Source organism: Ictidomys tridecemlineatus, chromosome 10 (genome assembly GCF_052094955.1).
Source record: "Ictidomys tridecemlineatus isolate mIctTri1 chromosome 10, mIctTri1.hap1, whole genome shotgun sequence".
Taxonomy (NCBI): domain Eukaryota; kingdom Metazoa; phylum Chordata; class Mammalia; order Rodentia; family Sciuridae; genus Ictidomys; species Ictidomys tridecemlineatus.
The window spans coordinates 30,712,198-30,734,759 of NC_135486.1; the positions used below are offsets into that span (position 1 = coordinate 30,712,198).

The window sequence follows — 22,562 nt, forward strand, 5'->3', positions numbered from 1 at the left end:
AGCAAGGACCCTGTTGATCTCATTCATTGTTGTATACTAAATTCTTTTCACAGGACCTAGCACAAAGAATATGTCAATTAATTTCTGTTAAAGGGGGGTAGGGAGAAAACAGAATTAAGAAATTAACATAATAGTTATATCCCTAAAGATTTTTTCCCAATCTCAAGGGGCCATTGGGCCCCTTTATTTGAAGGAGATGCAAATAACACAGAGTAAGAGGTAGTTCTTATCTGAACTAAACTATTTGTATCCCTAAGAAATGATGCTCTGGAACTCCATTCCCCAGTCTATGCATGCACTTTGGGCAGGTCTTTCTGTTTATAATAAAGCGCTGTGGGTGGATATTTATATAGTGAGATTTAAAAGGTCCTCAAGTTCTCTGTCTCTTCTTTGTATCAGCTCTTACCTTGGGTACCATAATGGTTAAAATTCAACCATTAGGGCAACTTGTTCCTAGGTTAATCATAGCTATTTACTTTAGTCTGTCTTCCTCTGTTCTAGTAACATCCATTTGGCTTTCCTTCAGGCAGTGCTCCCCACAACTCTGTACTGCCTGTTCGAATGGAGTTAACTCCATCCTAGGTGCCATAAGTGGAAGTCTTATCAGCCTTTTCTGTCCCCTGGGCACATAATTTGTCCAAGGAGGGGGCTCATATCCCAAGATTTTTTTTTAAGTACTGGGGAATTGAACCCAGGGATGCTTTACCACTGAGCTACAGCTCTAACCCTTTTTATTTTGTATTTTGAGACAAGCTTTCAGTAAGTTGCTGAGGCAGGCCTTGAACTTGCAATCCTCCTGCCTCGATCTCTCAAGTCACTGGAAATACAGGCATGTGCCACTGCACCTGGCTCCAAGTCCTTTTAATGAGAACCACTCCAGGAACTTTGGTAGAGCTGATAGAAAGTACTCTTTCGTTGGAGCTGCAGGTGTCTGTGTAGCCACTTGGAGAAAAATGAATCCTGATGGTATTATCTGAGCATTTATACTTAGCCATGCCTAAAAAGTAAGTTTGGACTTCTCAAGCTGTGAACTGGTATTTTTGTTTGCACAAGTGAGAGTGTTAGATTTCTGTCACTTGTATGGAAAAGCAGCCAGAGCTCTCTGCCATCACCCACCACCCAGGGGAGGAAGAGCAACCTATTGTCCTCTTATCAGCCATTAAGGTGGAAGAGGGCAGCTACTGGATGGGAATTTTTATGGACAAAAAAGAATGCCAGGCTGGATGCAGTGGCTCACACCTATAACCCTAGTGGCTTGGGAGGTTGATGTAGGAGGATTGCAAGTTTGAGGCCAGCCTCAGCAATTTAGCGAGGCCCTAAGCATCTTAGTGAGACTGTCTCAAAATACAAAATAAATACACTTGGGGATGTAACTCAATGTTTGAGTGTCCTGAGTTCAATCCCTAGTACAAAAAAAAAAAAAAAAAAAAAGATTGTCAGGATGGGATGAGCTATCAGGTATAGACAGTGGGCTTGTGTGGTAGGTAACCTAAGGCAAGAGAACATAAATGAGGGACTAGAAGGGGAAGTGAGAAGGTAAGTGAGCAGATCGACTTGCACTGCCCTGTTTGGATGTGTCAGGTAGCTTCAGAATTCCAGAGCTGTCACATATTAGCATGCAGAGGGAGCTCAGTTTTATAGAGGAGGAGATGGAAGGGTCGAGACACTTGCCCATGACCCTGCAGCTTCTTTGGGGAGAACTGCAGAGACAGATGTATCAATATTAGAACTGAATCATACAGTTGATAAATATGATTCTGGAATTAGATCTGGGTTGAATCCCGATGTGCCATAAATAGCCAGTTGCCCCTAGGTTTTACTTAACTTCTCTGAGTCTCAGTTTCATCATCAGTAAAATGGGGCTAATAATGCCTAATCTCTAAAGGTCTTTGGAGAGCTTTAAAAAGATTTTTCTTTTAAAGAGCTTAGCTTAGTGCCTGGCTACTGCCAGAACAAGAGAGAAAACCAGGTGACTAAGAATTCACCTCCTAGAGGAGGGTGCCTCTGATAGGAGACACCTCTTGTCTAAAGCACAAGTTTCAGGGTTCTGGTTAACAGAGGAAGGCAATGGAAGGAAGGGGACCTAGTCTAGTGGAGTGGGGTAAGGGATGGGCGAGGTAAGCTCATGGAAGGGAGAAACCTTGGAGCTGGGTGAGGGGTGTGGAAGGGAGGGTAGGATGAGAGGCATTGGATAATCTGTCATCCCTAATATAAACTACGAGTTGGAGGGAGGGATGGACACTCTGGGGGCCATGGCAGGAGGCAGGAGCTGACTTGCCAAGAAGCAAGGAGAGAGCGGAATGTGTTGTTTCTCGTGTGCAATGAGTGTTGCCCCAGCCTCTCCCAGACTTCACTGGCAGCCCCGTGCAGTCAGGGACCGCAAGCTGCCCTGCAGCCAGCCAGCCTGGGGGGCAGGTTCTGAAACCACAGCCCCCACACCCCTCCCTGTCCCCTCCCTCCTGCTGTCCCAACCTAAACAAGACAACCTGGGCAGGGGGGCCACACGCTGATGGAAAAATACACACTTGGCTGGAAAAGGAGCTTTATTTGTATGTGTTGAATTCCCGCAGCAGCCGAAGGATAAATAGCTGGTCCCAGCCTCAGCTTCGACTCTGCCCACAAGGTGGGTGGTAAAATCTGTTCTTATTTAGATAACTTGTGGGGAGAGGTGAAGAGGGGGACTGGGGCAGCAGGAGAAGGGAACTTGGAATCTGCAGTGTTTATATGATCAGTCATGGATGTCATCTCTCCTCTTTAATTAGGGGTTTCGAGTTGAGAAACTTTGCTCAGCTTGCTTGTCCTAGGAACAGAGTAAACTGGCAGATAGGCAGGGGGCAGAGCAGCTTCTGGGGCCCACCGATGGTTGACTGCTGTCTCCATTCCCCAGTCCTCAGCCAAGTACCCAACAAATGTTGAGCACTGTGCCAGGTCATGTTCTGGGTGTTTTACACGCATCATCTCAGTCGATCCTCACAATGATCTCATGGGTTAAGGACCATCATGATCTGCTTTACAGAGGCAAAAACCAAACCCAGAAAGATTGAGCAGAGCACTAAGGTAGTACAAGTGGGAAGCAGTACCACCAGGGCTGGAACCAGGTCTTCTTGACTCAAGTTCTGGCTTTTAGCCATTTCTCATCTTGGGCTGGGGGTAGGATCTGGGCTTTTCTAGTTCTCAGGCCCATCACTTCTGATCTCTAACCCAAGTCCTCTGCACTTGTTAAGGCAGAGAGAGCAGGATGACTGGCTTCTAGTAACTTTCATCTCTGGTATTTCTTGTGATTAGAGAATAGTCCCCTGTAGCCACTATATCCTCAGCACCTGGGGTCAAGACAGTAGACACACATTTTTCAGATAGGTTCCAGTGCTATGAGGAAAATTAATCAGGGTAATGGGCTATGAGCCAGAGAGTACCTGAGGCTCTAGGGCATCTGTAGATGGCATGAGGCCTTTCTGCTACAGCTACATTTGAAATGGTCAGTCGAGATTATCCTGAGGAATGTAGAAGGCAGAGGAAATGGCATATGCGAGAGAAGTGAAGCACGAATGTTTGAGATTGAAAGTGGACCAGTGTGGCTGGAGTGTGGTGTAGGAGTAGAGATCAAGCAAGTAAGGGCCAGATCATGAAGGGTCTCACTGGTAGGGAAGTATACTAGATTTTTGTTCTCATTGAAAAAGGAACTCACTTGGAGGGGTCGTTCAAGGATGGAAGCCAAATCTGACCTCCATTGTCAAGAGATTATTCCTGCTGCCATGAGAAAAAGGGACTCTCAAGGATCAAGGGTGGTGGCAAGGAAACAAGATAGAAGGCTGTGGCTAAGATGCAGGTGAGAGATGATGAGTTGAGCTTGAATCAGTATTAGAAGTGGAGGTGGGGAAAAGTAGCTTATAGAGCTGAACAGACTGGGTGACAGATTAGAGTGTAGGAGGTTTTTTGGTTTATTAGAGGTGATGTTTTCCTACAATGGGTTCCCTAAGTCCAACTCTCATTTCACATGTGTTAAACCCAGACCAATCAGCGCAAGGCGTTTCCCTGGCTACAGTGATTGCTTCCAGGGTCGTCCAATAATAGACTTTTGTTCCACAGAAAGCAGAGGCCTCTGGTCTGATAGATGTTAAGAAGAAAGTGTCACTGAGGCTAGCAGGTTGTTACCTAGGAGGGGAAGAAACTTTAGGAAAAAGCAGCCTGAGAGAAAGCTGATAGTGTGGACGGAGGATGCACAGAAACCAAGATCTTGATATTGCTGAATTTCTGAACCCACCAATCCAGATGTCTGCTCTACCCCTTCTATTCAGTAAGGTGATAGATTTCCTTTATTACCAGTCAAGGTCAGATTTTACTCACTACTGAAAGCATCCTAACTGATACATTAATGGTATCTAGGAACCCCAAACTTAACTTAATGAGTACAGAAGACAAACCCAGAATAAAATTAACTCCTGGACTTTAAAATGAACACAGTAACTGTCTTTGAGTAGTGAGTTGGAGAATTCTATAAGGTCTAGAGATACAGCTCAGTGGTAGTGTTTGCCGAACACATGTAGGGCCCTGGGTTTGATTCTAGCATGAAGAAAAAAGAAAAAAAAAAAAAGTATATAAAATCACAAGTAGGGGATTCAAGTGCAGCACCTAATTGTTCAGAGTAATACTTTGCCATGAAATGATGCTAGGGAGTGAAAGGGATTAATAATCCCTGTTTAAATTTGTATGATTATTTGAACAATCCCATGTCTGACCTCCTTGCCTTTACGTTCTCAAACATAAACATAATACTTGGCACACAGTAGGTGTACCTTAAATATTTGCTGACAGGAACAGCTATACTGATCACAAAAAGTGAAAGCTGCAAAAAGATGAAACATTAACAAAAGGGCACACTGCCTTATTCCCAGTTTTGAGGACTCTGAAAAGTCCTCAAAAAGGACTTCTGAGAGCCTAGAGGTAACTGAATTATTTCTAACAGCTACTTTGCCTCTATATTAAACATTCAGTGTCCCTAGTGATGGTGGTAAGTTGACAATAGAAAGGACAGATATTTTAACATTCTGATTATACAGCACCCCGGCCAGTCCACTCTCAAATACCCATGAAGGATAAACACATACTCAACATTAGATGATTATTTATTTTTCAGGTTTAAAAGGTTTCAAAATACATATGTGCAAGATAAATAAAACAAACAGAGAATCACTCTAGAGCAGAACACATAAATATACAGGGTCTTTTATAGGATACAAAAATTACAATGTCATCAAATACCAAGAAAAACATTTAGGAAAGGTAAGCAAATTAGACCATCTCGTCAAAGAATACATTAACTAAGATGGACCAGGACAAACTCCCTGAACATCAGGGCAAAATTTCTTTTCTGTGCCTACTAGCTGCCTGGCCTTCCTTTTTTGTGTTGAGTTGTGGGCTTCAGACTCATTGCCCTCTGCTGAATTATCAAGCATCTCTTCCTCAGTGGCCTAAAAAGGAGAGGTAAGGTGAAATACAACAAAGTTCACACAAATGCCAAAGAAAAACAGTGAAGCTCTGTAGTATTATTTCCAGGTATTTTGTTACAAGGTTTATATATTGCATGGTGTATATGGTATTTTCTCTGAAAGCATCTTCCTAAAATTTTTGTATGTTTTAATTATTTCCTTTAACAAATAACACATAACTGCTACTCTACTCAATTTCAAGTATCTTGTAACTCAGCAAAACCAGGATGTGCTAATCTCTATAATCTTGTAATTTGTATTTTGTTAAATGAGGAAACTTTATCAACTCAAATTAGAAAAGTTTTTCCTTTTCCTTTCTTCTGTGAATGGTCCCATAAGAAATATAAAAATTTCCCCTTCAACCTAAAACCCTCCCTATTTCTGCAACTAGTTTCTATAAATATAGTCCTTTCTCAGTATTTTTTTTTTTAAATATTTCTTTATTTATTTACTTAGTTACTTAGTTAGTCTTCGGCGGACACAACATCTTTGTTGGTATGTGGTGCTGAGGATCGAACCCGGGCCGCATGCATGCCAAGCCAGCGCGCTACCGCTTGAGCCATATCCCCAGCCCCTTTCTCAGTATTAAAAGAGATAACTCAGAAAAAAAAAAAAAAAACCTTCAAGTCACCTCCCTTTCTATTCCTGCTACCCTCTAGAATACAAAAAAATAATATATATATTAACTAGAAGCTGCCTGCCCTCTAGTGTTGCCAGCAGATGACAACTATTAGGAAAAATCTACTGCTGGTTAGCTACCAGGCTGTTTTGTTAAATAGTTATTAGATGGTTGCAATAGGAGAAAAAGATCACCTAGCTATTCTAGCTACAGTATAAATTTGGCAAATCTAATAAACATTATTTTTATACATATATATATATATATATATATACATTTAACAAACTGATAATAATAGCAAATATCATACCTTTTGTTTTGGTCTTGCATGCTTCTCTGTCCACTCCCTGGCATTCTTGAGGAAGACTGGCTTATTATATTTAAATTCTGAGGACTGAGACAAAAGAATTCATGGAGGAAAAAGAAGAAAAAAAAAAAGATTTGGCATAGTATGCATCACTAGAGTTATGAGTAGGCTATGTGCTGCTGAGGAAATGGGGTACTTACGATGTCAGCCATCAGTGGGTCATCAGGGTTGGGTTCTGACATGAGCAGCTGAATAGAGGTCAACACAGTTGCAATGTTGAGTGATGGTCTCCAGGCACCCTGTACACAGATAAGCACTTGCTTTTATATTAGAATGTGACATTGTAATTCAAGTTTTATTCAGTTAATCTTTATACACCACTCACTTTTGGTGGCAGTTTGAGAACATCTAGACAAATCCTTCCAGCAGAATCAATGTTTGGATGATAGATTGGAGTCAAAAATCGGATCTGCGGAGGTTCAAATGGGTACCTTTGAATGTATAGAACAGGAAATCATTATTTTACTATGGCTTTTATTATGTTTTAAGTACCTCCCTGGTCACTAATAGATAAAAGGTAATGCTGATATTAGAAAAATGTCAAGAAGGCAGCATTTGAAATGAGGCAAACCTTTTCTCTTCCCAAATTTTTATTATAAAAATTTAAGAATAGTCAAAAGTTGAAATAATAGTATCGGAAACATAAACGCACCACCTGAAATCAAGCCACTTCACCTTTTTTTAGCACTAGGGATTGAACCTGGGGCCTTGCACATGCTATATGATCACTCTACCACTGAACTACATTCCCAGCTCTATTTTATCTTCTCAATATTTCAGCATGTATCTGTTAAGAATAAGGATATTCTCCTATAGAACTCTAACACCATTACACCTACAAAACTTTTGAAAAATAATTCCATAATATCTCTTCCTATTCAGATTTCCTTAACTGTCCCATTTTTTTTTTTATAGCTAGCTTTTTCAAAATGGGATCTAATTAAGACTTATATGTTGCATTTGGTATTATGTCTCTTTAGTGAGAAACAAATCTTGGAAAGTTCCCAGTCTATTTTCAGAACTAATGTATGATGATTCTTAAGCTATTCTCTCAGGCTTTATCAAATTTGGCCAGGATGACCTTTTAAATGTCTACATTTAAATAGATAGGTATTCATTTCATCCTTCCTCATTCTGCACAAAAGTACAACTGTAACTTAACTGATCAGAGTCTTAAAGAAGACTTTAACTAAGAAGGACCTTAATATTGAGATGGAAAGTTGAATAGTGGTTGCCAGGAACTGGGGGCAGGGGAGACAGGGAGTTATATAGTTTGGGAAGATAAAAAAGTTCTATAGATAGATTTAGTGATGGTTGCACAACAATGTGAATATTTAAAAAATGGTTAAAATGGCTGGATGTGGTGGCCCATGCCTGTAATCTCAGTGATTTGGGAGCCTGAGGTAGGAGGATCTGAAGTTCTAGGCCAGCCTCTGCAATTTTGTGAGGCCCTAAGCAACTTAGCAAGACCCTGTCTCAAATAAATAAAAAGGGTTGAGGATGTAGCTCAGTGGTCAAGTACCCGTGGTTTTAATCCAGGGACACTTTACTTTTTTTTGTACAAAACAACAACAAAAAGATGGTTAAAATGATCAATTTTATGTTATGCATATTTCAGCATGGTTTAAAGGTTCAGAGGTGGGATGAAGGAAGGCTCAGTTGTGATTTAGTCCATTCTTTTAGACAAGGAAATTGAATTCCAGAGAGATAAAAACAAAACAAACAAGCAAAAAAACTTAATTGTATTAAGTCATGACAAGACTAGAATTAAAACCCAGGTGCTTTGGGTTGCGGGTGTAGCTTACTGGTGGAATGCTTGCCTAGCATGTGCACAGCTATGGATTTGATCCCAGCACCGACAGAAAACAAACACCAAAAAACCCCAAAGAAAATCAGGTGCTTTACTCCTACGTTTAATACTCTATATACTATATTGTTTCATCTTCCAGTAACTTTTACTTTATAGGTTAAGAACTGAACTTGCACTAACCTCTCAGGAACGAGGATTTCCAGCTTGAAAACACCTTTCTCATAAGGTGTATTGGCTCCACCTAATATTTCTTTAAAGAAAAGGTAAAAAGGGAATCAGATGATTTGAATTATCATTCCATATGGACTTAATAAGGGTATGGTCCTAACAGAAAAACTAGGTCCAGGACAATAATTCTTTCTCAGGGCTTTAGTCTTTTGCAATGCATCATAATTTTGATGTACCCCAAAAGCTGATGGTCTCAAAGGACAAAGAGAAGATCTAAAACAGAAGTTGTAAATGCTGGCTACCAGACCAAATACAACCTACAGATTTGTTTTGTTTGGACAGCAATATTTTAATCACTTATGTTTCCCGTCTGGCCTCCTAGAATATTTGAAATGGCCAGCTTTGGTCTAAATACTGCTTTAGAGCTGATGCCAAAATTCTGATTTTAAATCAGCAAAAGGTATAATAAAAACTCAAAGAATCCAGAAATTCCAAGCAAAACTTTTAGGACAATAAACAAATGAGTATAAAAAGATGGGAGGGTACTTGGACCTTATAACTTTTCCCTACTTCAGAACACACAAATGTTTGATTTCAGCACAATTTTCAAATGGGGCCATGACCCTCATGATAGGCATGATGGGATACCCACGAGCTCGCAGGTTGTCCGTCTGGTCCTTTTCTTGCCAGCATGTGATGCCTGGGGGTGGCTCTGTAGATAACATGTGCAGCTCTTTTTTCAGTCGGGATGCTCTTTGCATGATCCCAAGTAAAAGGAACCACACAGCTCACCGCTCCACAAAACAATCTGGTTGGGATGTGCTGAGGGAGGAAAAAGAGCAACCATGAAATAGTTAGCAGAGGTGACTGGAACTTTCAGCACATACTTTCAGTTTAGTGAAGGCCGGATTCCTCTTAATCTCTATTCTGACAAGGGAGTCTGTGAGTTTTTTCTACTTCCTTCTTGTGAACATTTCATCTACTCAAGCAAATAAATTTTTAAAATAAACAGGAGGTCAAAGTAGGATTACAAGTTTGAGGGCCGCTTCAGCAACTTAGCAAGACCTTGTCTTACAATACAAAGGACTGGGGGTGTAGCTCAGTGGTAAAATGCCTCTGGATTCAATCCCCCGTATAAAACAAAACACCCAAACAAATGAAAAAACTACTAAAGGTTTTAAATTAATGTACGCTTCCTCTAATAACTATAAACTCATGAGGCCAGGCAGGGCCTGGACAAATACTTGCAGCGTGAGGAAGCCTATCTAAGCTCTGTGAGAGCAAGAATGAATGTCAATCCTCAGACACAAGCTGCTGCCTGAAGTTCTCTCCATGTGGATTCCACATCTTCCCAGTTCTTCAGGAAACCTACCCCATCAATTAGTCCACCTTTCCCTAGTACTGCCAATCTTTCCCTCTTAGTCCTAACATTCAAATAAGTCCAAAGTCTTTCTCATCTAAAACGAATCCCACAACACATCCATTCACTCTCTTCCTCTAGTTCTCCCTCTGGTGACCGACCAGTCACAGGATGGTAATAATTTGATAGGTATTACAAGTATCTCCTAGTTATGGTTTATCTTTCCACTTTAAGATGCCCTTTGATCAAAACACTTAAATCAATTTAAAATCATTTCCATACCAAATTTAAAGATATTTTCCAACACATTCCTCAAATCTTGTTATAATTTCACTTTTCACACTTCAATTTTTTTAATTCACTAGGAATTGGTATTTTTATATTGTGAGAGGTAGGAGTCCAATTTAAAAATATTCACCAAATAAATATATAACCAATTGTCCTAGCACCATCTACTGGAAAAGCCCATTCTTCTCCCTGATATTACCATAAATTAAATTTCTGTCTACAAGTGGATCTATTTTGGGACTCTTGCTTGAATTTGTTGCATTGGTTAAGTAGATTATTTTTGGGCTAATATTCCAGTGTTTCAATTACTACAGCTTATTTTCATTATTTACTTAAATTGTTTCCAGCTTTATTGAGGTATAATTGGCCAATACGATTTGTGTATGTTTAGGGTGTATAACATGATGTTCATAACATGATGTTTTACTATAATTTATATACCCTGTGCTTTTTATTTAGGAATGTTTTAATTACTCATGGATCTTTATAAACTGTTAAAAAAAGCAAATTATAAAAAATTTTATAATTTTTATGTAAAGTCTTATTTGATGTTAGATATATTCCTAAGCATTTTATTTTTTATCTTTTCAAAAAAAATATTTTCTACCTATTTCTTGCTAGTATATGTAAATATAATTGATTTTTTAACTGAAACCTTAATAATGTTAATATTAAATCCACTTAGGAGTGACGGGGTTTGGGTAATTCTAACAGCCAATCACATCATCCACATATAATCAGTTTCTCTCTCCCCTTCTACCCTTCTCCTGTCTTCTCTTCTGACAGTAACTTCCAGCACAACCTAGAATAGAAGAGCTGATAGCTGTTATTCTTGCCTGATTTCTAACCTTCAAGGCAAAGCTTTTGACTCTGCTTATTTCTATCCTACTTTCTTAGTTTTTCCAACTTAGGTTATGCTTAATTTTTCATCTCTCTTATTTCAAATGTAAACACATTGCCTTCTAATTGTCATTGAATACCAAAATTTTGATCTGTAGAATATTCTCCCATTCTCAATATTCTCTACTTTCCCTTACAATTTCCTCTTTAATTTAGAAATGGGTTTAATTTTCAAATGTGGGGGTTTCCTAGTTACATGTTATTGATTTCTAATGTGTGGTTTATATATATATCCTTTGAATTCGATGAGTCTTACTTTATTGTCAAATATGTAGTCACTATTCACAAATGTCCTGTGTATGCTTAAAAATACCTACACACCAAAGTTATTTGAGGAAATCGTCTATTTATGCCATTAGATAAGCTTAACTGTGTTTTTGTTTTTTATGTCTGTACTGATTTTTTTCTCTTGTGATCTATCAATTATTGAGACTGATGTTTAACTGATAAAGCATTAAGATGGTAAATGTAATTTCTCCTGGTAGTTTTGTCAAATTTTGCCTTAAATATTTAGGTTAGGCTATCAGAGACATACAAGTTTAAAACTGTTACATATTTATAGCAAATTGTAGTTTTTATCATTTTTAGAGAATGTTCTCTTCTCTAGTAATGATTTATCCTTAAAGTATCTTTCATATTAAAGCTATCTCAGCTTTCTTCTAGATGATATTTGCCTGAGACACCATTTCCTATTGTTTCATTTTCTATTTTTCTGTATCTTTAGGCTTATGATGTGCCTTTTGTATATATCTGAAATTATAAGGTTTTTTTTTCTTCTTTTAGATTTTCTCTATTGTCTTGAAAATTTTTGGTCTACTTTTAAAAATCATCACATAGATTTGAACATACACAGTTAACTTATCAAAGTCTAAAGTTGAAAAGCTAGAGGTTAGAGCCTAGAGTGTTTCTTGCTGCAGGGCTCAATCTGTTCTTGGTCTTTCTGGAAACCCTGTTCTCTCCTTCCCTGGCATCCTTGCTCTGCAATGCCCTGCTTTAAAAACACACATACCATCTCCTCCAGTAAGGAGTCACGGCCTACCAAGAAGGGCGGCTTGAGGCCCGGATGTGACAAGGGGGCCACGAGGGCTGTGCACCAGGATCTACACAGTGCTTATGATTATCCAGTACACTACGGAGAAGGCCTTTGTGAAAAGACATTCAGATAGTTCTTCCTTCTGGGTTTTACAGAAGAGTAGTTCCACCTCTGGCTTGGCTGCAAATATTTCGTAGATGTAGAAGCTGGTGTTACAGACGATGTCTATAGAAGAGAAACTAATGCTGTATCTTTTAATTTTGACAAAGAAAAGTATCAAGTCAAAAGGATGATCGAATTGCATAGCCCATTTGTGAACAGATTTTTGGTATCCAGAAATAGTTCAAGTTGTGGATAACACGGAAAGGGGTTCAGGAAGTTTGGTTCCCTTGCAAAGAATGAAAATTTATGCCAAGAACAAAAAATTGTGGCTCAGTGGTAGAGTGCTTGCCTAGCACGTGTGAGGCACTGGGTTCAATCCTCAGCACCACATAAAAATAAATAAATAAAATAAAGGTATTGTGTCCATCTACAACTAAAAATATAGCTGGTTCTTAAAAAAAAACAGAAAGAGAGAAAATGAAAAACAGAACTTTTCCCTTAAGTATAAAGATTTCTTTTTTTCTGAATGTATTTTGCACTTCTGAAAACTTAATAGCTTTAACTTCTAAAAATATATGATTTTCTTAGGATGAAGGAAAGAGTACCTTTATTAGGATCACATAGAAAGTTACTTTCTTGTTTTTCTGCAACTTAAGATTGTTTGTAAGTCTGCCTTGTGGTACGCTACAACAGTTTCTTTTTTATATAAAATGTACATCAAGTACAAAACACACACACACTCACATACACACCTGAATTACTGAATCCAGTAGAAGTAACCTCCTCAGCAACTTTAAATTAAAAGTATATCATTTACTAGTACCAACTCTTCTCCAAGCAATACAAGGATCTTGGAATAAATGAACTCTCCACTCATACTAGTTTGTATTTTAATTCTTTTTTTTTTTTTTTTTTTTAAACCCAATGAGACAGTCAAAAGTCTGAAGAAAACTATTGGGTGAAGAACTTCTAAGTAAGATATTCAAGAGAGAGAAATACAAAGAAAACCACTCTATGCATGTCATAATTAAATTGTTAAAAAAAGCAAAGATAAAAAAGAAAATGTTCGCTGGAAGGAATGGATAGAAGGGATTATAATAATAATCTGCAATCCCAGCTATTCAAGGAGTCTGAGGCATGAGGCTCATTTGAGACCAGCCTGAGTAATACAGTGAGAATGTATTGCAAAAAGAATAGTCTTAGAGCAGTCAGAGGAAAAAAGACATGACCTAGATGAATAGTGATAAGAATAAGGATTTTAAAACAGTTATATTACAAATTAAAATTTTTTAAAAAGTTATATTAATATATTCCATATCTTCAAGAAATAGAGCAGGCATGCTCAGGAGAAACATGGAAGAAAAAGACCCAAACTTCTAGACAACAAACAAGGAAAAAGAACTGTCAAAAATTGAACAGGGTATTTGGAAACCATAAGACAACATCAAATAACCTAATTCACATTCCAATGGAGTCCCAGAAAGAGGATGGAGGATAGATATTTGAAGAAATAATAGCCAAGAAATTCACAAACTTGACTGAAAGTATAAACTTGCAGATTCAAGATGCTCAAAGAATTACTAAGAAGCACAAAGAAAACAAAACACATTCTAACCAAATTGCAACAACAAGAACAAAATAGTGATAAAAAGAAAATGTAAAAGCAGTATGAGGAAAGAAGACATTTTATGTTCAAAGGAACAAAAATACAAAGGCAACAGATGCCTCAGAAACAATGCATGCCAGAAGACAGTGGAGCAACATCTTTAAAGTATAGAAAGAGAAAAGCAGATTTAGAATTCTGATTCTGGCAAAAATTAAAGAGATAAATGGAATAATAATGAAAATAAGAGTATATCTTTGTAGTCTTGGGTTAGGCAAAGTTTTTTTTACACACAAGATACCAAGAGCATGCACACAGAAAATTTGATAAAATTTGACTTCATTAAAATTAAACCATGAAGTGATAAGACAACAGAAAGGAAAAAAAAACATATTAATAAATCATTATATACCAGATAAGGGACTTCTTTGCATCTAAAATATATAAATAACTCACTGAAAAAAGACAACCCAATTAAAAAAAATAGGCAAAGGATTTAAACACACATTCCTTCAAAAATATACAAATCTTCAACAGCACATGAAAAGATTCCAACATCATTAATCATTAGGGAAATACAAATCAAAACCACAGTGAAATATCACTTCACAACCACTAGAATGTCTATAATGAAGAAAACCAGATTATATCTAAGTGTTGATGAGGATATGAAGAAATCAGAACCCTCATGTGTTGCTCAAGGGAATGTGAAATGAGGTAGTTGCTTTGGCAAACAGTCTGCCAGTCCCACAAAATGTTTACATAGTTACCTATGACCCTGCATCCACTCCTTGGCATATACCCAAGAGAACTGAAATTATATGTCCATAAAATCCATACACTAATGCAAATAGCAGCACTATTTGTAGCAGTCAACAAATGAAAACAATACAAATATACATAATTTGAAGAATGGATAAACAAATATGATATGACCACACTGTGGAATATTATTCAGCAATAGAAAAACAAAGCACCCGTACATGCCACAGAACAGCCTTGGAAATACTGTGTTAAGTGAAAGAAGTCACAAAATATCATATATAGCCTTGTACAATTCCATTTATGTGAAATGTCTAGAATAGGTAATACGTTAGAGATAGAAATTAGATGAGTGGTTATCAAGGGATGGGGAAAAGAAGATAGGGAGCAGCTGCTAATGGGCAGTATTTCTTTTGGGGATGATGAAAATGGATCGTAGCAATGATTGCACAACCATAAGAACACGCTAAAACCCACTGAATCACATGTTTATTTAAATGCGACTTATATGGTATGTGAATATCTCAATAAAGTTAAAAAAAATGGAAACAACCCCAATATCCATCAATAGAAAAATGGAAAAATGAACAGTGGGATAACTCTAAAATGCAACACTTTTTTTTTTGAGAGAGAGAGAGAGAATTTTTAATATTTATTTTTTAGTTCTCAGCGGACACAACATCGTTGTTGGTATGTGGTGCTGAGGATCAAACCCGGGCCGCACGCATGCCAGGCGAGCGCACTACCGCTTGAGCCACATCCCCAGCCCCATGCAACACTTTTTTAAAAGGACAAACTACTGATACAACAGGCATGAATGTCAAAAATAATCATGCTGAGCGCAAGTAGCAGATAGACAAAAAGAGCACATAATCTCCAGTTCTATTCTAAGTAAGTGTTTGCTTAGAAATGGAGGGGTAATGGAAGGGATGGCTAAAAGGGATTACTAAGAAATTTTTGGAAGTAATAGACATGTTCATTATCTTGATTGTGGTAATATTTTCACAAATGTGTATTTAAGTCAAAAACCTACCATATTGCACGCAATATATTCAGCTTATTGTATGTCAATTATTTTATCAATAAATATGATAAAAAGTTATCACAAATAAAAGCCTGATCATCAATGTTATAGTGATGGAAATATGTAGCAAAGTTTAAGAATATGAGGCTGGGCTGGGGCTCAATGGTAAAGCACTTGCTTAGCACATGTGAGGCATTAGGTTCAATCCTCAGCACCACATAAATAAATAAAATAAAGGTATTGTGTCCATCTACAACTAAATACACACACACACACACACATATATATATAATCAAAGGAAGGCTCATGACAGTAGAATGAATGGGACAGAACTTTCCTATGTCCATATATGAATACATGACCGGTGTAACTCCACATTATGTACAACCACAATAATGGAAAGTTATACTCCACGTATGTATGATATATCAAAATATATTCTATTGTCATGTGTAACTAAAAAGAACAAATAAAAACTCAAAAAAAGAAGGAAAACTATTTACAAGAAAATAGAAGTTTAGCATTACTAAAGTTCGAAACACTGAATTTCTCTAATGCTTAGATCTGAGAATAAGACCACATATTTGTGTAGATACAGAAAAAAGTGACATGTAAAAGTATTTCATTGAGTATTCCCATGAACTGAGTATTCATAAATAAAAATTTTTTTGAGATGAACTTCAGTAAAAATAGGGGTGCTAAGGATTGAATTCAGGGGCACTCGACTACTGAGCCATGTCCCAAGCCCTATTTTTAATTTTTTTTAGAGACAGGGTCTCACTGAGTTGCTTAGCGCCTCATTTTTGCTGAGGCTGGCTTTGAACTCATGATCCTCTGGCCTCAGCCTCCTGAGCCACTGGGATTATAGGCGGGTGCCACTGCGCCCAGCTGGTAGGATTTATTTACTTTTTTAAAAAATATATTTTTTAGTTTTTGATGGACCTTTATTTTTTAATTTATTTGTATATGGTGCTGAGAATCGAACCCAGTGCGTCACACGTGTCAGGCAAGAGCGCTACCTCTGAGCCACAACCTCAGCTCCAACTTTTTTAATATTTATTTTTTAGTTGTAGTTGGACACAATACCTTTATTTTATTTATTTTTAGATGATGCTGAGAATTGAACCCAGGGCCTCGCACATGCTAGGCACTTGCTCCACCAATGAGCCACACCACAGCCCAGGATTTATTTTTAATAACTATGCAAATATGTTGGTCTCCTTTTAAAGCAAGTGCTTAAATGGTCACATTAGTCCTCAGATGGTCATCACATTTTAGGATCTGATTCTGAGCAGTAAACCTATATTCAAAGGGGCCTAGATACACTAATTCATGCTAACTTACTCACACAGCCTTAAACTAATCAGAAAGCCAATTAATTTGTAAAAACCCCAGTAAAAACTTTATTTCCACAATTCTCTCCCTAAGTTATTTTTACTTTCTAATTATAATCAAAGAATCACTTGATAGGATTACTAGACAGTTTTAATTTATGATAATCATCAATTTTGATGCATCCATCTTAACCATAGGGAGACATGTTCAAAGGAGACTAAATTTGTGTATTGTCTGCTTAAGACACTGCTGAATCCTGTCCCAAAGACTAATTTTAGTTCTTTGGTTGTCTCTTTTTTTGATGGGGTAGTGGGGTGTACATGGGGGGCTAATCCAGGGGCATTCTGCCACTGAGCTACAACTCCAGCCCTTTTTTTTTTTTTTTTTTTTTGAGACAGGCCCTCACTAAGCTGAGGCTGGCCTTGAACTTGTGATCCTCCTGCCTCAGTCACTAGAACTACAGGCATGTGCCAAAACATCCCACATTCCTTTTTTTTTTTTTAAGAGGGGAGGGGCAAGGTGCTTCTCCACAATTAACACATTCTTTCAGAAATATTTAAATATCTAAATAGACTAATACTATGGGTGAATTAATAGTAGAATCAATTATATCACACCTCTTTCATATACATTGTGTATTTCCAAATTTACTTAGCTATGCTGGTTTTGTTTTGATGCTAGGGATTGAACCCAAGGGCCCTTTGCTTGCTAAGTAAATGCTCTACCACTAAGCTACACTCCCAGTCCTTCTGGCTACACCTTTAAGAACATCATCTCTTGGAGCAATTACTTCACTAGATAATTAACCTTAACTTTGATACACAGAACCTTACAACTTTGTCGTTAAGCATATACTGGGAATCAGTTACAATGAAACCATTATCCTGAAGTATAACTTTTATACCTTTACATAAAATGAGAACACATTGGAAAGGTAGGTAAGGGGATTAGATAAGAGTGAGAACAGGTAAGACATTTCTTTCAAAAAAAGGAACTAGACTCCAGTCTCACTATATCAACAAATCGGTATGTGCCACTTCTTGGCCCGAAAGCCATCAATTGCTGCATATTTTCTGGGTGTTAAGGTTCTTTACAATCTAGCTTCAACCCATATTTTTAGCTTCATATTTAGAAACTACTTCCCTTGCATTTATTCTTTAGCCCCACAGACATAATGCCCATATCATTCTCGGTCACATCTACTGATCAGTACACACCAAATTCTTCCTCCTCTACAGTAATGCATCCCAACCCTATACACCACTCAAATGCATCTCTGATAGCTTCCTTCTGATCAGGAAGGATTCCTTAGGACAGGTCCCTAGTCTTTAAAAAAAAGCTTTTTCTTGTATCCAAACCTGTATGACGTTTAATAATTAATGAACAAAACCTGAGATGTTGAAGAAAGTAAAAATAACGGCCTGCTCATACCCTGCGGCGAGTACAGGGCACCTACGTCTTTTTCTCCCTGGCAAATTTCTCCCTAGTATCCCTGGAGAAGCTTCCACCCAAGTTCACTGCGAAAATACTTCCGCTCACCATTGGCTTTTCTGATTTTTCCCTTCAGTGGAGAGGAAAACGCCCACGTTAAGATAAAACTCAAGACTTCTTCCCCCAAGACTAAGCTGAGACTGGCCTCGAACATGTGATCCTCCTGCCTCAGTCACTAGAGCTCCTCTGGGTACGTTCTCTCGGGTGTGGGGCCGGAAAACTTGCTTACCTGTGCAACCTCACTTCACAGCGCAGCAGCGCAGGTATCTAGTAGGAACTGGGAATCCGCGCCTGCCTGAGCCCGGGCTGTTGGCGTGACTCCGCCTCCTGCCCTGCAAGGATTGTGATTGGTTCGCATCAATTCCCTAGAGACGAGTACACCCGTCTATTGGCCAGCGCTCTGGGCCCGCTTCCGCTCATGCCTCATTCAAATTGGAGCGCGCGTTCTGGTGCCACCCTTCAAATCCCTACGCCCAGCCCACCTCTGCTGAGGTTCCTGGAGGCGCTGTTCCGGCTGCGCTACCTGGCACAAGGTTGGCTTTGTCCAGGCGGAAAGCTGGAAAGAGAACAAGGAAAGGAACCGGAAACATTTAATCTGAAGAAGGGAATAGGAGATCGCTGTCTTTGTTTCTTTTAAATATTTTTCATACGATAGACTTTACTTCATAACCTACGTGTAAGATGAATGGATGATAATTAAAGTTGAAATTTAGTTCAGTAAAGCATTTTGGCTATCAGAACTCTAAAAAGTGAAGAGAGTGAATTCCAGAGCATCACTGCAAGTGTTCAAGTGGAAGTTGGGTAATTATTTGTTAAAATGGCGCGAAAGGGATTCTTGTATTGGGTGGAAGTTTGGGATAGATGAATTTTTATTTATTTATTTATTTATTTATTTATTTATTTATTTATTTATTTATTTATGCATGCATGCATGCATGCATGCATGCATGCCACTGTTCTGGGGCTCTAACTCAGGACCTAGCACATCCTACCACGAAGCCATATCCCCAGCCTTGGAACAGAGACTTTTAAGCTGTTAAAGGAAGTACCTGAATGAGGAAGTACCTGTTTATAGCTAAACCAACCTTGATAGAGCTGCCTCTGCCAGAGGTGAATGCTCCTTGAGAGGTGTAGGATGGCTTGGACCTGAGAATACAAAGGACAGGGCTGGAACTTGACTAGCCTTTGGGAATACTGTATGTGGGACAACAACAACAAAAAACAAATAAAACCCAACCTTCATCTTATCATTGCTCTTAGCTCATTGTGTCATTTTAGGACAGTGGTGGCATAGGAGCAAAGAACAGTCTCTTCCTAAACTTGTAAACCAATATAATTCTGGCAACTGTAGAGATTTAGTCCAAATTGATGTTAGGTAGCAACTGGTTCTCCATGAACTGCATGGTATGTTTTCTCTCCTCAGTAGACCCACACAGTCACTAGAACTCTATGATCCTACTCTGGAATTCCTCACTTTAGTTGTATGACTGAACCAACTAAATAAAATAGCTTATGAGTTATGAGAATTATTATATGAGATTATGAAACATCAGGAATTCTGTTACTGTCCAGTCTAGTTTCCAGTTAGCTGTTGGGAGTTTGCATTTATTGTTAGCATTTACTCATTGCAGTGAAGTGGGTTTTTTCCCCACAATTTTGGAGTTATGTCTTATTTTATTTTGATATTTTACTGATATTTAATCCCCTCAATGTCTTATTTTCTTTTTACCTCAACTGTTGTATCTCAATTACAGTTCTGTCTCACAATTGAAATTATTTACTTCCTTGAGTGATTCTTTGAGAAATAGGTATTAATATGTCTCTTAGAAAAAGTACTAACTGTATTGAGTTTTGTGGAAAGGAGTGATAATAGAAAACCAGCAAATTGAGTTTTGGCGAAGGAAGGGAGATGGACAGGGAGAAGAAAGGACTGGGTGTTAACTGTACAGTTCAATTTGCCCACCAGAGGGAGCTATAGGACCTAGTGGGAATAGAGGCCAGAATAAAAATGTTTCATAAACTGTCTACAGGTGTCATTGCCTTTTTTTTCTTAATATTTACTTTTTAGTTGTAGGTGGACACAATATCTTTATTTTATTTTTATGTGGTGCTGGGGATCAAACCCAGTGCCTCACGTGTGCTAGGTGAGTGCTCTACTAACAGCCACAACCACAGCCTGTCATATTGCTTTTTAAATGGAGTAGTCTAATCTTAAAATTTATTGTTTAAATTGTGGATATGGAAAATTACAATTTTATAAAAGTTTCTTCCCTTTATAGAAAACATAGAGGATTTAGTGCATTTGAAAGTACAAAAATTGTATTTTATTTGTATGAAGGCTTATTTGTCAGGATTTACTTGCTTATATATAAAAAATATTTTCTTTAAGGCATTCCGTTCTAAATTTAAACTATCATACTTGTTTAATAAACTTATTGTGTAATTTATTCTCAGAGACCTGGTTGGTTAGAAAAAAACTGACATGATTTTAACTAAAAAAATTATAGTGTAAATAATTATTATTATTTGTAGTAATCACTTAGTTCAAAGACACATTTCTCTTCTTTTGGGTAGGTTTGCTCTTAAATTAATTAGACAAGGAACTTAGCTATTTACACCTTTCTGTAAAGTCTCCTAAGAGAAGGTTACTATAATGAGAAAAGTAGAAGGAAAGGAGAAGAGGAAAGGTAAGGGGGAAAGGAGGAAGGGAAGATGAGGAAGAAGAAAAAAGACAAATATAATTAGCAAGGAAGTACTTCCTGCTTCCAGAATCGTCCTAGTATTGAGACTTTATTATTGTTGAAATTGAAACTTTTCTTGAGGAAAGAAGAATTTAAACTGAACTTGGCCAATTTTAATTTATTTTTTTCAATTTAATTTATTTATACAACCAGACCAGCTATTTCTTGTTTCTGAATGCAAAAAGAATATAGTCAAAAGAAATGAGCCGGGCATGGTGATACACGCCTGTAATTCTAGAAATTTGGGAGGCTGAGGCAGAAGGATTTCAAGTTTGAGGCCAGTCTCAGCAAGGCCCTAAGCACCTTAGCAAGATCCTGTCTCAAAATAAAAAATAAAATAAGAGCTGGTGATGTAACTCAGTGGTTCCCTGGGTGCAATCCCCACTCCCTACCCCCCCAAAAATTATACATTAGTAATTTATTTTTATGCACATTTTTAGTCATTGCATATAAAGATGCTCTAAGGCTTAATTAGTATTTATAAGATATTTAGGAATATTCAATTTAAAGCATATGGAATATAGACACACTATTATTAAACATAATATTTTGTATTTATATGTCAGTTTTTATGTGAGGCTTTCAATTTTTAGATTTATTTACGTCTTCAGTGTATGATTTCCAGTGCATTTCAGAGAAAATTGAGGAACAGGCAAATGTTCATAATAAGAGTATAATAAAAATAAGTTTCCCTTTACAATACCTAGTCATTTTGCTGCTTTTTTTTTTTTTTGGTGGCACTAGGAATTGAACCCAGGACCTAGTGCATGCTAAGCATGCATTCCACCATTGAGCTACATCCCCAATCCTTCCAAAAATTTTATTTTGAGGCAGGGTCTGGATATGTTACTAGAATTTCAATACTCCTACCTCAGCTTTGCCAGTAGCTGAGATTATAGGCATGCACCACCACGCGTAGGGTTTTTGTAACATTTTTAAAGAACAATTTCAAATATGCAGAAAACATGAAAGAACCTAATATTTGTATATGTTGTCTTTAATTATGGATAACACATTTAATTATATTTTGTCCAGGGCTAAGGCCTTAGAGGGTATAGTTATTAAATCAATTAGATACACAAAGGTTTTATAAGCAATACATGTTGAATATGAAAATATTCCACTTGTTGCCTTAGGAGCTTAGAATGTTGCATAGTATCTTTCTGTGGCTTTGGAAAAAAAATCATGGAAGACAAAATGTCCATTCTGTCTGGTAATATTTAAGATCCATGACAAGAATAGAGAAGAGGCGGGAGAATGAAAGGAAATTAATATTTATTGTTAACTGATTGTTCCAAGAATAGCGATAGTTATCCTTGCATACCTTATCATATTTAATCCATAAGACTACCCTTTGAGGTATTATTATCTCAGTTTTATGCGTAAGGAAACAGGCTCAGAGAAGTCTAGTAACTTGTCTAAATATGTGAATTCAAATTGAATTCAAAGCTTAAGCTCTTGCCACTACACCTG

The 22,562-nt window shown here is 37.6% G+C and overlaps 1 protein-coding gene across 1 annotated transcript; it reads right to left on the minus strand.

Moving 5' to 3' along the window:
* Positions 1–5,105: 5,105 nt before the first annotated feature.
* Ube2t (ubiquitin conjugating enzyme E2 T) lies at positions 5,106–18,682 on the minus strand. The gene is made up of 7 exons (XM_005330340.5): positions 18,578–18,682; positions 9,103–9,272; positions 8,463–8,532; positions 6,798–6,903; positions 6,613–6,711; positions 6,416–6,499; positions 5,106–5,468 (listed from the first exon to the last, which is right to left on the minus strand). The coding sequence occupies exons 2-7, from the start codon at positions 9,209–9,211 to the stop codon at positions 5,319–5,321; spliced, it is 618 nt and encodes a 205-aa protein (XP_005330397.1). The 5' UTR covers positions 9,212–9,272; positions 18,578–18,682; the 3' UTR covers positions 5,106–5,318.
* Positions 18,683–22,562: the final 3,880 nt, after the last annotated feature.

Excerpts from the sequence above, each read along its gene's own strand:
- Ube2t (XM_005330340.5), bottom strand. The coding sequence starts at position 9,211 with ATGCAAAGAGCATCCCGACTGAAAAAAGAGCTGCACATGTTATCTACA. Across the intron at positions 8,533-9,102 it reads GACGGACAACCTGCGAGCTC|AAATATTAGGTGGAGCCAAT; the intron begins GTGGGTATCCCA and ends TTTTCTTTAAAG. Across the intron at positions 6,500-6,612 it reads ACCCACTGATGGCTGACATC|TCCTCAGAATTTAAATATAA; the intron begins GTAAGTACCCCA and ends CTTTTGTCTCAG.